Source organism: Monomorium pharaonis, chromosome 4 (genome assembly GCF_013373865.1).
Source record: "Monomorium pharaonis isolate MP-MQ-018 chromosome 4, ASM1337386v2, whole genome shotgun sequence".
In the NCBI taxonomy this organism is placed as follows: domain Eukaryota; kingdom Metazoa; phylum Arthropoda; class Insecta; order Hymenoptera; family Formicidae; genus Monomorium; species Monomorium pharaonis.
In genome coordinates this window covers 31,751,905-31,768,931 of record NC_050470.1, presented here as the reverse complement: position 1 = coordinate 31,768,931, position 17,027 = coordinate 31,751,905, and the positions used below count along the sequence as shown (strand labels likewise).

The following is a 17,027-nucleotide window of genomic DNA, read 5'->3' as shown; positions in this document are numbered from 1 at the left end:
TTCCCACACGAAAAATGACAGAATATATCCACCTCTCCGTCGATTCTCCCCGCGCGCGTCGCGATGCACTAAGGCCCCTCCATTGGCCTAGTTTACATCGTGCATTTGATACGCGTATCAAATAGTAAATAACTAGTGAATGTGTTTAATCATTGGCTGATCAGCTTAAATTCACTACTTGATACGCGTATCAAATGCACGATGTAAACTAGGCCATTAATACAAGCTCTATGGCGCTCACTCAACAGTTGTGTCTGCTGAACGCAGCCAATAGTAAAGAATTATTAGGGCCGATTTCACCAACTCCAGTTACCTTAATCGGCCGGTTATTCCATTGGAATTGACCAATTATATTTGTCGTTAAGCAAAATTAACAAATGTGATTGGTCAATTCCAATGGAATAACCGACCAGTTAAGGTAATCGGAGTTGGTGAAATCGGCCCTTAGGCCCAGTTCCACAACTCACGGTTAAATTAACTGGCCGATTATTCTGGCCATTGGAATTGACCAATCGTATTTGTCGTTAAGCAAAATTAACAAATACGATTGGTCAATTCCAATGGAATAATCGGCCAGTTAATTTAACCGTGGGTTGTGGAACCGGGCCTAAGTATTGTTCGTTTTGTCTGATCAGTGGTGAAATTCTGTAACTCGTTATCTTGTCGTTATGTGTTATAACGACAGTTGCGCAGATATTTTATATGGTAAATAGCTTTATATGGTAAAAAAGCTGCGCAACTGCCGTTATAACACATAGGCCTATTTTTACCAACGTAGTTAAATTTTAATCTTGGTTTAATTTACTTGTTATCTCATTCTAGTTCCAAAAATTAGAAAGAGATAAAGAGTAACTTAATCCAAGATTAAAGTTAATTTACGTTGGTAGAAATAGGCCATAACGAGATAACGAGTTACAGAATTCCACTACAGGGGTGCAATAGGTTGGCGTCATCGGAATCAACCTATTAGAATGCGTTGGTGTGTTTGGGTTTGCTCAGAGTGATCCAGAACAGACAAAACGAACAAGGCTATTGAGCGCTTACACCGCCTATCGTGAATTGGGGACGTGACGCTGATTGGCGGTTTGCGGCCGTGCGCTTTGACGTTCATGACGTTTGCGTTTGCGATTGCGACTCGATGTCTGCTTCTGTGATCCGCCTTTACCGTTTCGTAGGTCATATGATTCTGTCAATCGGTCTCACGCGAAATTGACAAATTGTCCGGGTGTGTCAATTGTCACTCCTGTCAGAGGTTACTGTGCACGTTTCACGCATACGTATGCGAGTGAGTGGTGAACGGCAGTTAACAACGCAGGTGCTCCTACGTACTCTGAAAAAATGTCACTTTTTGGAGTAGGCAATCCCTTTTCTACACAAGTAGGACAAAAAATCGGTAAGTGTGCCCTTTATTTCTCTTTCATGTCATCATGTCAGACTATATCAAGGATATTTGTTATTGTTTCGCGATCTCTTCGAGGTCCACTCCTTCGAGCATTTAAAATCAATCGGCTAAGACAATATAATTTTCGAGTGCGCACTCACTCGGAACGTATCTTTTCGCTCGGATTTCACATTTCATTTTAATCAATTTATTTAATTACGTTTGATATCGTTATCGCGTATCAAATACTCGAAATATGCAGAGATACTGTATCCTGCAAATCCTAATGATGTCTCTTACGATTTCAGAATCTGCTACAGATGGTAGTTTACCCAGCGAGAATTGGACGCTTAACATGGAGATATGTGATATTATAAACGAAACCGAAGATGGGCCAAAAGACGCTATTAAAGCTATCAAACGCAGACTTAATCAGGCAGCAGGCAAAAATTATACCATAGTCATGTACACGCTTACAGTTAGTATTATAAATCTTAATGATGAACGACTGTTTATGTAGAATCACATTTGATACCAAGTATACCTAATTTGCTTTACATAATTGCATAACTTGACACATTAGCCACTGTTTGTATTTTTGTAACAATAACTAAGTAAACTTTAATTAAGTACAGTTTGACAATCCTGACTTTCAGACAATTTATGTAATTAATGCCAATTGGATTAGTTGTTGTATATTATTACATTTATTACAAGTGTGGCTATCCTCTTGATCTCTTGAACTTATAATGAATATTGTAATATTGCAATGAGCATTTATTAATTTATTTATGCATAAATAGCTATATATGATAATATCATTTATATATAATAGGTATTGGAGACATGTGTCAAGAATTGTGGGAAACGTTTTCACGCTCTTGCTTGTTCAAGAGAGTTTGTGCAAGATCTAGTTAAATTAATTGGTCCCAAAAATGAACCACCAACGGCAGTTCAAGAGAAAGTTTTAAGTTTAATCCAAACTTGGGCAGATACATTCCGTCATCAGCCACATACTCAAGGTGTAGTGCAAGTTTATCAAGAATTAAAAGTAAAGGGCATACAGTTTCCAATGACTGATCTGGATGCTATGGCACCAATTATTACTCCAGAAAGAGTAAGACATTTTTTAGATAAAATTACCTGCTATTCATTCTATCTTAAAAATTAATTGTTTTTGCTTTCAATGATATTTCTACAGAGTGTACCTGAAACAGAGCAAATTCCTGCAAGCCTGACTACAAATGAGCAGCCTGCGCTTTTGGGAACGCAACATTTACCTTCTCAAATTTCACAGTCTATTGGCCAGTTAACTCAACTGAGCGAACAACAAATAGCCAAATTGCAAAGTGAACTTGACGTTGTTCAGGGAAATATGCGTGTATTATCGGAAATGTTGGCGTACTTTACCAGTCCAGATCAAAGTTGTAAACAACAAGTAGATTCCGCGGATCTTGAGTTATTAAACGTAGGAATTTTACATATTTCTTTTTGTAAATATATTTATAAAGTTTTGTTTTTATTCATATGTATTTTTCCTTTATCGTGTAGAATTGTTTTTGCAAACTCCAAGATATAAATTTCACATCGTAACATATCTAATTAATTATTTGTAGGAACTTCATTCCACATGTAAAGCGATGCAAGAACGTGTAGTCGATTTGATCGGTAAATTGGCCCATGACGAAATGACTGCAGAATTGTTACGTATTAACGACGAATTAAACAATCTGTTTCTTCGTTATACACGTTACACAAAGAATAAAATGCAAGTACCAGCGAGCGCCATATTAGCTCAGACAATTGCACATCCACCGAATGCTGACTCAATATCAACTCTTACTAAACAAGAAGCGGAATCACTTATAGATTTATCTGACGATGTGGATAATTTAACAAAACAGATGAGTGAACTCGGTAAGTCAAAGTTATGTAAATTTTATGTAATATTGCATACAATGCAATATTGTGTTAAATACTATACTATAAAATTACATATATATTCTATATATTTCTTTCATTTTTTCTACATCACGTTCGTATAAATTTAATCTCAAGATTGATACTATTCTATCTTATTTAAAATAATAGATGCGGCTAAAAGTGTAGATAAAAACATAAGACAAAGGGAGAAAAAAGAAGGGGATGGTGACGAATTTGACATGTTTGCACAATCGCGTAATGCAACGTATGAAACAACAAAAAATAGGTATTGTATATTAGATCGTAAATAATTCATCATTCATATTATGTCTTTCTAAATTGCAACCAGTTTTGCATCGGGCAATATTGTTACTGATTTCGTATACTTATAGCTGTGATAATTAGTGAGTATTCACTGTCTTTTAGTGATCTTTACTTCAAAATTAATGTATAATCACTGAAAGATCAGTGTATTTCATTTGTTTTGTATGATCAATAAGTTATAAGTATACCACTAAAAATCAGTGTATTTTCACTGATTTTGTTAATTTTTCACCGATTGTAATTTAGAGAGATAGCAAGAGATTATTGCAATTATTTCAATAGAGTAACTTATTGTTAACAAAAGACATGCACAAGCAACAACATATTTTCTTTTAAAAATCATAAAAACCCATTATGTAATTTGAAATAAAATTAATTATAAAATACATGAAAAAATATTGGCACACAAAGAGCTCTCTAATCTTTTTTTCCAATATAAAACTATTTTTTCAATATACATTTATTTCAATATATATTTATATTTACATAGATTAATTTTTTTTAATAATAATTTAATATTTTTAATTATACAGTGGCAGCAAGTACGAGGATAATTTGGAGCAGGTGAGAGGAGGGAGCTTAAGCACGGCAATTCTCAACCGCAATAATCCTAAATTACCTCAACAGACCACTACTAGTGCTAGTGTGCGTAACATCTCCTCCTTCTTAAACTAATTATTCAGAAAATATAGTCATTACTCATTACTCATTTAATCTTTTTAAAAAAAATATTTCTCTAGGATAAAATCCTCCTTTCCATAAAACATATATATTATAAGTAATAAACATAAACGTTCATTTTCTATAATTTATTTCAATGCTAATTTTTAAACATTGCATGCGCTAATGCTCTATGTAAATTAGTGTTGCACAAATATTCTCCATATTTCATAGATGCATATACTAAATGAGGTCAAGGTATGGCAATTTTCTTTCTTACTAAATCTTGCTTACGCATGTTAAATATTTGTTATGACAAGGTCCATCGCTTCTATAGAAATGAAAGTTATTAATTTTGATTATGTTATGGTTAGATTTTGTTTGCATCAACATATGTAACATATTGTTTGTATTTTTTTGTCGTTTTGTTCAATGTTTGTGTTTGTTTTTTTATACTTAGCCGAATTTGGAATCTGAATTCAATGAAATGGCAGCCTGGTTAGATCACACAGTAAGTACTTGTATAAGCTCTATTTTAAAACTATTTTATGAATATCTGAATGAGTGAAATTTAAAAAATTGTTTATATTTAAATAAGTTTAAGAAATTCTACAAAATTTATTTTTCTCAGTTAAAGCAATATAAGAATGTCAGTGAACAACAATTAGATTGCTATGTTGTTGTTGCAGCCTGGAGGGCAAGGTGATCAAGAATCCTTAACATCATCGGAATTTGAACGCTTCTTAGCAGAACGTGCAGCTGTGGCTGAAGCTTTACCAACACTCTCTACAGCCACAACTGCCACTTCGAATTCTTCGACTGCCGGTAACCAGAACATTCAGCGCCAAATTAACAAAGATCAAGACAAATCTTTATTCGCTCTTTAAATACCTTGAAATTATGTGTTGCAAAATGGAAACTTTTGGACTGCTGTACTACTTTAAATGGCACATATCTATGTGCCATTTAAAGCAGTCTTTTTTTTCCGATTAAATCACGTTCTAGATATCGATAATTTAAACTTAAATTTATATTTTTAACATAAAAAACGAAATAACATAGAAATACAAAGTTGAGGGAAAAGAAACATATACATGAAAAATGCTTTGTGCTTATACGTACTTAATATGATAACAGATCCTATACAATCACATGTTTGAGATATCATTTCAGTTATAAAATTATGATCGTATACACACATAATGTAGATAAGTTGCTTTAAAGTTGTTCTATGAACCATTCTAATTATTATGTAATAATAGCATGCTAAGGATTAATTAATATTTGTACATAAGTGCGACACGATGCGTCCGAAATACAGAGATTGTATCGCAACAGGTTTTATTACGATAAATTTTGCCTCAAAGTCGTGAATTAAGCGTGCAATTAGATGAAATTTTTGGATTGATACATGGATATCTTGACGAATATCCAATTAAATAATTGATCTTATCTCTACATATTAATAAACTATTTTTCTATGTTGAAGTAAATTTTGTCTCAGCTGTTTGACATTCTATACAGAGATACATTTTACAGATTCATTATTATTTTTACTATTGTAATTCTTACTATTGTAGAGAGAAACTTTGTAGATACTTTACTATTGTAGCTTAATATAAATTAGTACCATTAATTGATTATCACTGTTATCATTACTACAAATATGTGTAATAATATTATAAATGAGTAATATATTCTGAAATTATTATGAATGCAGCAGTAACATTGGTGATTAGAGATTCTTTGACATCCTATGTTTACAGCTCTGAGAAAGAATGAAAAACTGGTTTTTTAGCTTTTTAGCTCTTTAAGAGTTTTATCGATTGCTCTAATATTTAATATTGTATTTCTTATCTTATATTTGCTTACGTTTTTACTGTATTTATGCAAATAGATGGCTACAAAAAACAAGTACACCTGCGGTGCCTGTATTAACTGAACTTACAGTTAATAAGGATAATCTGTACTCTTCACTTACGCAGAGAATAAAAACTGCATGACAACCAATTTTTTTCACATTTTTATTCTTTTGTTCTTATATACATAAATTACAAAACTTATTAATTGCACCATCTTAAAAATAGTGAATAATATGTGCAAAACTCATTTAACTCTCCTCTCTAAAAAATCGATAGAGAATGATGAGAACCGATACAATGCCAAAAATCTTATTTTATTTTTCATATTCAGAAAAAAATAGTATCCTAAATCATTTGATGAAAATGAATTAAACCATTGAATGGTAGAATTTTTATCAATTTGTTCTTTATTCTAATGAAATTTATCATGAATAAATGATAATTTTATCGTAATCAATTGTGCATTAACGTTATTAATTCAAGATTTATAACTAATTAAAAACGATTGAATATTTCCTATTGCTTTTTAGTAATTTTTTTTAAGATTTGCAGGCAGGAAAGTTTTTTCTATCTTACCACGTGAGCAGCAATAGAGCAATAGGATCTCTAGTCTTGATTAGTCTTGATTATGAGTATAAATCAATAGAGTTTGAGAGTTGGAGCTTGAAACAATATTTTCTCCCATTACTTTTTCATCTCCCACTTCTTTTGTCGCGTGTTGTTAGTGCAGTTCATCGTCATGAGCTGCGCTGATGAGCGATTTCGTAAGCCGTGGTAGTAAGTGGTAAGCCGGGAATATCGCCGGGCTTCAGCTTCATTATCAGCAGTTTGTTGCAATCGGCAACGATTAGCTTGAGAACACGCGGCAGGCGCGACGATTTCTCGCGGATGATCTGGTATTGCGTTTGCGAAAAAAAGCTTCCGCACTTATCCGAGAACGAGGATCATGTATACCGTGTCAAAGGGACCTAGCAAAATCGTAGCGAAAACACGGCGAGGTACTAAATTTGGATCTTTCAATTACCAATGCGGCCTAGACGAGTAGACGACAGTCATGAGTGATCTATAACTTACAAAGTTGCGAATTCAATTGTCTTTTTTCACAGGAATCAGTCAGAATCTCGAAAGATTGGAAACTCTGCGTGATGTAACGAGAAAGACCGATATTGAAGATGACCACGAGATTATTCGGTGAGAAAGAGAGAGGAGGGGGGGGGGAGAGAGAGAGAGAGAGAGAAAAGAACGAAGGTTTAAAGTTTAACCCCTTTCTCGCCACTTTTCACGTTACTCCTCTTCCAATGCTGCTTCGACATTATGCAATTTATCATAATTTGTTCCATAAAATCACTAAAGCTATTAACATAACTCATTGATGTAATATTGATGTCATTAAAACTCCTAATAAAGCATTTCTAATAAAACGCGATCCAAATACCTAGAATTGATTTTGCTTTATATTTTTCCTGCGACAATCTTCAACATTCCACTGTGTATTGCATAAGGTTGCATTTGTGTAATAACGTGTAAAAGAAGAACCATTTGCTTCATTATTATTATACAATAAAGCTTATATATATGTTTCATGCTCACAGTCATATACCAAAGCCAGTTTTCCATATGAATGGGAAATCCAAGTTCATCTCGCAGCGACATCAGATGCAAGAAGTTATCACACCACAACACGAGGAACTCATCAAATTTATTTACGAATGTAGGTAGAAAAGCATTCTGTACACATATGAAACAAGATATAGAGTTAGTCTTGTACTAAGTATGAAAGGAATGCAAAACCATGAATTTTGCAAAGTATGAAAGAGGCTGAACATGAAACTTTAGTTGGGGAAAAAAGATAAAGTCTTAAATACTTATATCGTGTGCTTATATTTTTTCCAATGTTGAACAAAAATTTTTATTTTTGTTTATTATTTTTAACAGCATGGAATCAAGTTAATATGCGACAAAGAAGCGAATGTTGCGATGGCACAGAATGTGCACAACTTTGCAGTAAGTAGTGATATATACAACCAATCAACGTTAATTAGTAATTGCATTGAATTATCTGTTTTCTCTCATTCATACATCTACATTAAAGTGTTTTCTTGACAATTATGTATACGCGATTTATAAAAGAAGGTTCTGCTTTTTATCTTTTGTAAAGAATGATTTCTATGCCTCTATTGTACTATAATTAACTTGTATGTGACATACACACACATGTATATATATATTTGTATACTTATACATTTATTTCAAAAATATACATTTTAAATCATAATTTGATATTTTGTTTATTAGGTCCTAAGGATTCGATAGTATATTACAATGATGGTGAACGAAGTGATAGTCTTCAAGGTAAGTGCGATATAACATTACTCCATTTATACTAGATGAAAATCAGATTGAGAGAATCACAAGAATAATTTCTTAATCTTAAGAGTAATTAATATCCTCATATTATGTTGTGTATTATCTATTGTAACTGATTGTATAAAGTAAATGGCAAAATATAAATAAATTGTTTCAGACTTTAAACCATTTGATTTGGAATCTTGGTGGGGCAAACGATTATTTAATAATATTACCAAGTCACTTTGAGATATTAAAAAAGAGCTAATATTACATTTCTGAGGACTTTTACTACGTTGGAGGTAGTATAGCAGCCTGTTCTACACAAATTGATTGCATCTTAAGCATGTGATTTAAACTTAACAGAGTTCTAAAATTGGTAAGATAATGTTAAAATACAGATCTCAAATCTGTAAGTTCAATATATGTATCGTGTCTAAATTGCCAATTAAAATATCACTCGAGTTATATGGGTGTGTGTGTCCACGCGCGCGTGCACACACACACACAAAATACGTGTACTACACAAGCGCATCATGTCATATTATAAAAGCAATAAATTACTATCTGCGATTTTGTACACATTGTGCGTATGCAAAATATAAATAACAGTAACAAACACTGTTAGTAATTCAAATGATTTAATAACGATTGTTTGTTTATATGCATTTTTTAAAGAAAGTTTCTACATTACATATTGATATTTGTTTATTGTTGCTCTATTGTTAGAATTGCTCAATATTAATAAGATGCAGAATCTTGGCATCCGTTTCGTACAGAGCTTTGAAAGCTTGTAACAGAGTTTCACGCAATTTTTAGTAGACAATAAGTAGAATAACGCGAGGTACTGTATAATATAAAGCCAAAGTAGTTAAAAGATTCAAAGTTCTGTTAAGTTTTAAACATACATAGAAGAATTGGAGAGAGAGAGAGAGAGAGAGAGAGAGAGAGGAGAGAGAGAGAGAGAGAGAGAGAGAGAGAGAGAGAGAGAGAGAGAGAGAGAGAGAGAGAGAGAGAGATGCAATCCAGTACACACACACACACACACACACACACACACACACACATATATATATATATATATATATATATATATATATATATATGCGTATACCAAAATAGAATTAACACAAGTACGAGCAAAAAACCCAAAGCTGTACAGTATGAATCCTGCGTGAGATGAATTTTTAATTCTAAAATGTACATATTGCATGCAACGATCGCGTGAATGCATAATGTTGCGGTACTTGTTACGACGATTGTCTTTGACTTTTACGTAAGCCGAGATATAGTATAAATTTGTAGACTGATAATATGTAAGAGAAATCATCGAAATATTGTTACTTGTAGAGTTAGAGATCGCAAACTGCAATGCGTGATGCAATCTGTTGCAGATTTTGCTTTCCAGACAACACATTGTCTAAAATCGGGACATGAGATGTTTTTCAGACATTTAAAAAAAAATATGACAAGATGTCTAAGATATTTAAGATGTCTTTTAGACATCTTATGTCTCTATTTTGGACATTGTGTTGTCTGGGTTGGATTGAATTGTTATATTATGGCAAGTTAAATTGTTTCTTGCTTGTACGTATTGTTGCATATCTGTCAGACTATTGCAATGAGTCTCCAATTAACGACAATTAAATGCCACAATATTACGCGTCTGACAAAGCGCAGTTTGTGAGAGTAGTCGTTATGTAGTGCAATAAAATTCAACCATGTGCAGTTGAATTTTACATAGTCATGAAATAAATACCTCTTTATATATACAGCAATATTTCTCAGATTGTATTTTATTTCTATCGTTCTCATATAAATACAAATAGGTAATTGATATAAATACTGAAATAATTACAATTGATGACAAAATAGTATCGTTCTAATTTGTACTCATTAATTATATAATCAAAATATAATTTTATTTATGTTATATATATTTTCAGATGTTAAATATATATCAATACATGATATATTCCCAGCAAGCAAAATGCTAACAGCTTTTTGATTGCTGAGGCATATCACAGCAGATTTAAATCTGCTACTTCGTCATTAAGCTTAGTTGCTAACAGTACAGATTACCAAAATGTGTTGATAGAAATGCGGCAAAAAATCGAATCTTTGAAAGAGTTCTATCAAAATGATCCCGCGATTGGTGATCCGCTTGTTCCGCTTCCGCATAATCCGCTTCATGGGACCGCACCCTGAGGCCTGTTCTCGTCGCTGCACTGGTGCAATAAGTTAGAATGAGACAAATATATTTTTTCTCATTCTAACTTATTGCACCAGTACAGCAGTACAGCTACCAAGAACAAGCCTTTGTTTTTTGTCGCTGCACTGCTGCACTTGTGCAAAATAAGTTAGAATGAGAAAAAATATATTTGTCTTATTCTAACTTATTGCACCAGTGCAGCAGTGTAGGAATAAAAAACAGACCTATGATTTGTTCGCGTCGCCATGCCCCGATATGCTCCTACTCACTCCAAAGCACTCTAATAGGTTGGCGTCATCAGAATCAACGGCCGCATTCAGCAGACACAAAACTGTTGAGTGAGCGCTCAGTGATTCTTTAATATGATTGGTTAGTACTTTTAGATTTAACCAATCATATTAAAGAATCACTGAGCGCTCACTCAACAGTTGTGTCTGCTGAACGCGGCCAACGTATTGGAGTGCGTTGGGGTGAACAAGAGCATGTCGGGCTATGTGACGCGAACAAACTCATAGGCCGGTATTCATAGTCGGATCTTATATTTAAGATCATCTTAAGTACTGTCTTAAGATGCCATCAGCCAATCACAGAGTCGTATTAGCATCTTAAGACATTGCTTGAGACGATCTTGAAATAAGATTTGACTATGAATACCGGCCATAGACTGGTATTCATAGTTGAATCTTATTTAAAGATCGTCTCAAGCAATGTCTTAAGATGCTAATATGACTCTGTGATTGGCTGATGGCATCTTAAGACAGTACTTAAGATGATCTTAAATATAAGATCCAACTATGAATACCGGCCATAGGACGGGATTCATAGACCGATCTTAAGCTCAAGCATTGTCTTAAGTCTAGCTTCGAGCCGACTTGAGATTTACTTACCAATGAAATAACAGCATTGACGTCTCAAGATCGTGCTTAAGATGGGTCTTGATTGTCTTGAATAAGATTCGACTATGCTCTAGTTTACACCGAGCACTTGGTACGCGTATCAAGTAGTGAATTTAAGCTGATCAGCCAATGATTAAACACATTCACTAGTTATTTACTATTTGATACGCGTACCAAGTGCTCGGTGTAAACTCTAGGTCCATAGCTGCGTTTTGATATTCACTGCCAGTACTAAAAATCTATAGTTTACGTCACATACACTGTAGAATTTCAGTACTGACAGTGAATATTGAAACGCAGCCTTAGAATACCTAGGTGTAGTAAGCTTTATGCCATAAGGAATTAACCAATTATATTCGATTATTCTTCTCATATTCGATTATAATTGGTTGATTCCTTATGGCATAAGACTTACTACACTATTGTAAATCCGGGCTTATGCCCGATTTCTTCACTTCCCGAGTTCCCGATTGTTCCCGATAAAGTTATCCGGAGGATAAATATCAAGTTTAACCAATTACGTACATGGATCTGGTAGTTTATCTCCTGGATAAAATTTTAACCGTAAGATAACTGGACGTGAAGAAATTGGGCTTAGGGCTATGAAAACTTTGCACTCTCTGATCGCGTTCGAAAATCACCTAAAACCAGACCGTGACCGTGTCGAGCTCTTTAGCCTTCTCTCTGGTTTAGCTAAAGTTTGATGTTATATACAATTTCAATTTTCATACAGTATAATTTCATAGAAAGATAAAAAAATTACCTTTTAAGGCTATGATGAAGAATGATAAAATATTACATAATGTAAAAGAGCAAAATTCGCAGGTAATTTAACTTTATTTAATTATTAATAGAGTTTTAAAAATTATGTATTTTGCAATTATAAATCATTATTTTTACTCTGCTTATACTTATGATACAAGTTCTTAATTGCAGACAGTTTATGAAAATAGTATATCTGATGTAGGACCAATGATACAACCTGAAAATCGTCCAGCATTTCTTACAGTATTAACATTCGCGTGCGAAGCCTTAATAGCATGTGCAAGACAACTCGATATAATGGATGAAGAATGCGGTGATGGAAATTATGGAACCCTACTTGCGTATAGTGCTAATGCTATAAAATTAGCAATTAAGGTGCAATAAATAAAACATGTATCCATTTTTTTATTAACAATTGTAAATATCATGCATAATATTATATTATTTGCATTATAGGAAGGACAAATTTTAGCAACAAGACCTGCTACAACATTCATGCAAATAAGCTATATTATTGAAAAAGAAACAACTGGCTTAGAAGGTGGAATGTACTCATTATTTTTTGATACTGTTGCAAAAGTAAGATCTTTACAATCAATGGTACAATAAACTTTAATTTTTCATCGTTAAGATTAAGAAAAGAAATTTTGAGGGATATTTTAGAGCTTTTTTAAGTTTCGAAATGATGAACAAATAAATACCAATATGTGGTTAACTGCTCTAACGTCTGCAAACAAGATGATATCTGAAGTTAGTGGAACATTAGTTGGCGACCGAACTATGTTAGATGCTTTGGTACCTGCTGAAAATAAATTAAGAGACACATTAAATTCTGGCTCAAGTCCTGTCAGTGCATTTGGGGAAGCTGTCAAAGCTGCTGAAACTTTTGCAATGCAAACTGTGAATATGCCGGGATTTTGTTCTACAAATTGCAAGGTATTATTTTATTGTACAATGTATGTATACATTTAAATTTGGGATAGAATTATAATCTATTCATATTATGTAGATGTTGAAATATCCTGATCCTGGAGCACATGCCGTGGGCATATGGATGAGAGCTGCTTATGAAGGTGTCAAATTGAAATTTGGTCATGAATTCCATGTATAAAAAAAAAAAGAAAATTCTATGATTTCTTTTTAACATTTTCTGTCCTATATTAAAAAATGATATATATAGTAAAATTAAAAAAAAAATATATATATATATTTGTGCTTGAGAGAGAGAAAGAGAGAGAGAGAGAGAGAGAGAGAGCGCAACACACATGGACAATGTGTGTATTTCTACACATACACACAGAGTGCGTGTTTTTACTCATTTTGATAGCACCTTTGAATTGGCAACCCGACGTGCAAATGTGTAAATTTAGTTCCATCGCGCGCGCGTGTGTGGTGTGTGTCAGTGTGTGTGTTTTTCATTGTGTGAACGTGAACTAATGTCGAGATTAGCTATCGTGATGTCACGTGTCTCTGCCCCGACTTCATTTTTGTTTTATCACGTGAAAAGGATGAAAAAAAATTCACTTGTGACTTGGACGTCAAGTTTTACTGAGTAACTTATAAAGAAGCAGGTAAATGATAGGATTGCGCATTTTAAAAGCATTTTGACAGAGGTTATGTTATAAATTGCTTCAATCTTTTGCAAATCATATATTGTAATTACATAAATATTCAATTACTTTCATGTGAGTCGCATTTATATTTAATAATACATATTTTATAAAATAACCTTGTGTAAGTTATTAGATATCTTGAAAGATACGATCTTATAATACAATATATATATTTTTTATTATATACATATATATACATATTATATATATATATATATATGGATGTAATGCAGATTATTAAATATCTATTTTTAGGATATTTTATTTTTTTAAATAATCTAGGATCATGTGTAAAGGCATAATAAATTTTATGGGTTCTCCCTTTCTGAGATAAATAAAAAGACTCAGAAAAACGTACTATTTTTCAAAAGCAATGAATGCTGTAATTGCACTGTGCACCTTCTGTGAAATGCATGGACCCAAAGTGATATTTACCACGCAAACATATCGCAACTATGATATGCAGAATACAGAAAAATTAAAATTTTATGGACCAAAAGAAGTGTTGAGACAAGGTGAAATTTCCTTTGAGGATGGCCAAGATGAATGTGAGGGCTGTCAAAGCATTGGAAATGTTAAATATTTAAGTAATGAACATGAAACAAGAACATCTTTCTTGTCTGCTCAACATTCATTAATGCAAGATATTGGAAATTTGTTAAAACATGCTTGTGTTAGGTATTTTATCCTTTTTGTTCTATAGATCATTATAAATTTATCTATAAGTTATATTGATTTAATTTTTTTAAAGATTAAAGATTGTAAAAATATTCCTCTATTACTATAAATTTTTATTTGTTTTTCAAGGAGTCTAAGTTGCGAAGTACACCCTGGTAAAGAAGGTGTTTGCTATTTTGGAGATGAGTACAGGGGGCATGTTTTAAGTCATACTTTTACATTGAAAGATGCCCAGGTGAATTATGCAACGAAAAAGCATGTTTGGTAGTTATTACAACAAATTTTTCAAATCATGTCATTATTTAAAATTGCTAGAACTGAAAGATTTGGTTATAATTTTGTTTGCTTCGACATTGACACATTTATAAGATAATGTATAATTTTTTTTTTATATAGGCACGAGGTTTTAGAAGATGGTGCAGTTTTATTGTTTTCATGAGAGACAAGCAATTCTTGTTGAACATGTGGCCATTTTTGATTGATAATTTAAAAGAGGTAATTAGAGAATTGCAAGATTTTGCTGAGAAACGATATAATGCAGAGGAAGCGGAATGTCCGCAAAGGGCAATGAGATTGACGACAGCAAACAGCGGAATGAGATGTCATAGTACTTCCATTAAACAGTCTAGAACACTTATTGATATAACAAATGAAAAACATGTTTTTGTGAGGTAAGGTGTTCCATTATTCATGCATACATGCGAATTGCAATAAAAACATGTATAATTATTTTCTTAAAGTTGTATTTTAATTATTTCTTGTACATATCATGTTTCAGAATTCATATGTGGTTAGTATGGATCCTCAGTGCTGGGGCGAGGCACTTTATAGAAATTTTCCCAATGAGTTTATTAGATGACGAACTTAATTATACTTTTGAACATCAAATTGGTTAGTAATTATAGTAGTAAGCATTCTTTTGTATACTATAGCAATTAATATTAAAATATATTTGTTTCTTATAATGTTAGTGGGTCATAATTATGTTACAAATAATTTACAGAAACTGAAGAAGGCTTTACTTTAGTGAACGCAAAATTACCAGTAAATTTTAATTTTAATTGGGATGACTCTGAGCTTTTGCCAGAATTTTCTGAAGTTGCGGAAAAATCTACCGCTGTAATTTTACGAAATTTAAAACGAGTACTAGGGAAAGATCAGTTTAGACAGTTGCTGTATTCCTGTTTAACTGGTATTCAAGTCTTGGTCAGAGGTCCAAAGATTCAAAGATTGGAATCTTTATATGGACTCAGCAGTCTTGTTCCAAGAGCGTGTCGACGGGTAAAAATACAAACGTTGGAATACATGGATCCTGATGCATGTAACTTTATTGGTATTGTACTATTCTAGAACATATAGCCACAGACCAATGATTTTTTATGAAAATGAAATTTATAGCAATATAATTTTTAGCTGTAGACACTTCAGTAGCAGTTCCTTTACCTTGTGCCACTGTATGCAGACTAGATATAATACTCAACGAACACAAGGTTGGGAATGCAAAATCCCATATAGTAAAATGGACCGGTACTTTACCATTGAAACTTCCGACCTTGCTATTAAAAATTGAAAAATCACTTGACAATGAAAAACTTGGAAACTCTGTTCTTAAAGCACACTTTGCGACTCTTCAAGAAGAATGGGCTAAGTATGAATCATACTGTTTCACAGAACAGTTTCACTCCTGTAACATCAATTTTAAACATTTCTTTATGTGACTGTATATATGCATTCACGTATATATATATTTCTACGTGTAAATATATATATTGGTATTGTTTGGTATTCTTTGGTAAATATATACATATATATATTTCTTTTGGTATTGTTTAGTATTGCAAAAGTTATTCACGCGATGCATGGACGAGGCCATCGTGGTGATCTTTCTGGACTTATGCTCAGTTTGGGCGCTGGATCTCAGGACAAAAAATTATTGGATGCATGGTCTATGGGATTACCATCTAATCCAGCATAATTTATTAAAGATTAATTTGTTTTATTGTACACATTTTAGTATATCGGTGGATGTAATATTTATTGTAAATTATGTGTATATGTATATTTTTAACTCCAATTCCTCGCGTTTGCTCGAGAGGAATGCTTACTGTGTGTTCAAGGTTGTGTTTTTTTATTTATAATTCAGTCAAAAGCAAACTGTGTATGTGAATTAATAACTGAATTTATTAAGTACAAACATTGATAATAAATATGTATTTTGTTTCATCAAATTTTAAAATGGATGTATAATTTGTGAACGTTAGTAATTCTCATGGTAACTGTGTTTGATGGCAATTTTTAATTGTACTTTTAAGTTATATATGTTTTCAATTTCTTTATAAAATAAAAAATCTGTAGATATAATCAGAG

The 17,027-nt window shown here is 32.7% G+C and overlaps 3 protein-coding genes across 7 annotated transcripts; all 3 read left to right on the top strand.

Moving 5' to 3' along the window:
• The first annotated feature begins 1,098 nt into the window (after nt 1-1,098).
• LOC105839132 (TOM1-like protein 2) lies at nt 1,099-6,294 on the top strand. Of its 4 annotated transcripts, none has more exons than XM_012685212.3 (9): nt 1,099-1,393; nt 1,690-1,859; nt 2,217-2,498; nt 2,583-2,849; nt 2,998-3,298; nt 3,473-3,590; nt 4,162-4,192; nt 4,749-4,799; nt 4,978-6,294. In XM_012685212.3, the coding sequence occupies exons 1-9, from the start codon at nt 1,339-1,341 to the stop codon at nt 5,173-5,175; spliced, it is 1,473 nt and encodes a 490-aa protein (XP_012540666.1). In that variant the 5' UTR covers nt 1,099-1,338; the 3' UTR covers nt 5,176-6,294. The 4 variants fall into 4 exon arrangements, with proteins under 4 accessions (XP_012540666.1, XP_012540667.1, XP_012540664.1 ...); XM_012685210.3 differs by having other exon boundaries at nt 1,100-1,393; nt 4,162-4,273; XM_012685213.3 differs by lacking the exon at nt 4,749-4,799.
• A 119-nt stretch (nt 6,295-6,413) lies between these two features.
• On the top strand, nt 6,414-9,455 carry LOC105839138 (MAPK regulated corepressor interacting protein 2). 2 transcript variants are annotated; one of them, XM_012685219.3, is made up of 6 exons: nt 6,414-7,148; nt 7,257-7,341; nt 7,743-7,861; nt 8,086-8,154; nt 8,446-8,502; nt 8,675-9,455. In XM_012685219.3, exons 1-6 carry the CDS (start codon nt 7,097-7,099, stop codon nt 8,743-8,745), a joined length of 453 nt encoding a protein of 150 aa, XP_012540673.1. In that variant the 5' UTR covers nt 6,414-7,096; the 3' UTR covers nt 8,746-9,455. The 2 variants fall into 2 exon arrangements, with proteins under 2 accessions (XP_012540673.1, XP_012540674.1); XM_012685220.3 differs by lacking the exon at nt 8,086-8,154.
• Nucleotides 9,456-12,125: 2,670 nt separating this feature from the next.
• On the top strand, nt 12,126-17,021 carry LOC105833483 (folliculin). Its single transcript, XM_036286275.1, has 12 exons — nt 12,126-12,429; nt 12,541-12,744; nt 12,826-12,948; nt 13,033-13,305; nt 13,379-13,477; nt 14,323-14,660; nt 14,790-14,895; nt 15,057-15,331; nt 15,439-15,551; nt 15,664-15,993; nt 16,074-16,308; nt 16,494-17,021. Exons 1-12 carry the CDS (start codon nt 12,379-12,381, stop codon nt 16,633-16,635), a joined length of 2,289 nt encoding a protein of 762 aa, XP_036142168.1. The 5' UTR covers nt 12,126-12,378; the 3' UTR covers nt 16,636-17,021.
• The last annotated feature ends 6 nt before the right edge of the window (nt 17,022-17,027 follow it).

Excerpts from the sequence above, each read along its gene's own strand:
- LOC105839132 (XM_012685210.3), top strand. The coding sequence starts at position 1,339 with ATGTCACTTTTTGGAGTAGGCAATCCCTTTTCTACACAAGTAGGACAA. Across the intron at positions 3,591-4,161 it reads TATGAAACAACAAAAAATAG|TGGCAGCAAGTACGAGGATA; the intron begins GTATTGTATATT and ends TTAATTATACAG. Across the intron at positions 4,800-4,977 it reads CAGCCTGGTTAGATCACACA|CCTGGAGGGCAAGGTGATCA; the intron begins GTAAGTACTTGT and ends TTGTTGTTGCAG.
- LOC105839138 (XM_012685219.3), top strand. The coding sequence starts at position 7,097 with ATGTATACCGTGTCAAAGGGACCTAGCAAAATCGTAGCGAAAACACGG. Across the intron at positions 8,155-8,445 it reads AGAATGTGCACAACTTTGCA|GTCCTAAGGATTCGATAGTA; the intron begins GTAAGTAGTGAT and ends TTTGTTTATTAG. Across the intron at positions 8,503-8,674 it reads ACGAAGTGATAGTCTTCAAG|ACTTTAAACCATTTGATTTG; the intron begins GTAAGTGCGATA and ends AAATTGTTTCAG.
- LOC105833483 (XM_036286275.1), top strand. The coding sequence starts at position 12,379 with ATGATGAAGAATGATAAAATATTACATAATGTAAAAGAGCAAAATTCG. Across the intron at positions 13,478-14,322 it reads TTGGTCATGAATTCCATGTA|AGACTCAGAAAAACGTACTA; the intron begins TAAAAAAAAAAA and ends AGATAAATAAAA. Across the intron at positions 14,896-15,056 it reads TTACATTGAAAGATGCCCAG|GCACGAGGTTTTAGAAGATG; the intron begins GTGAATTATGCA and ends TTTTTTATATAG.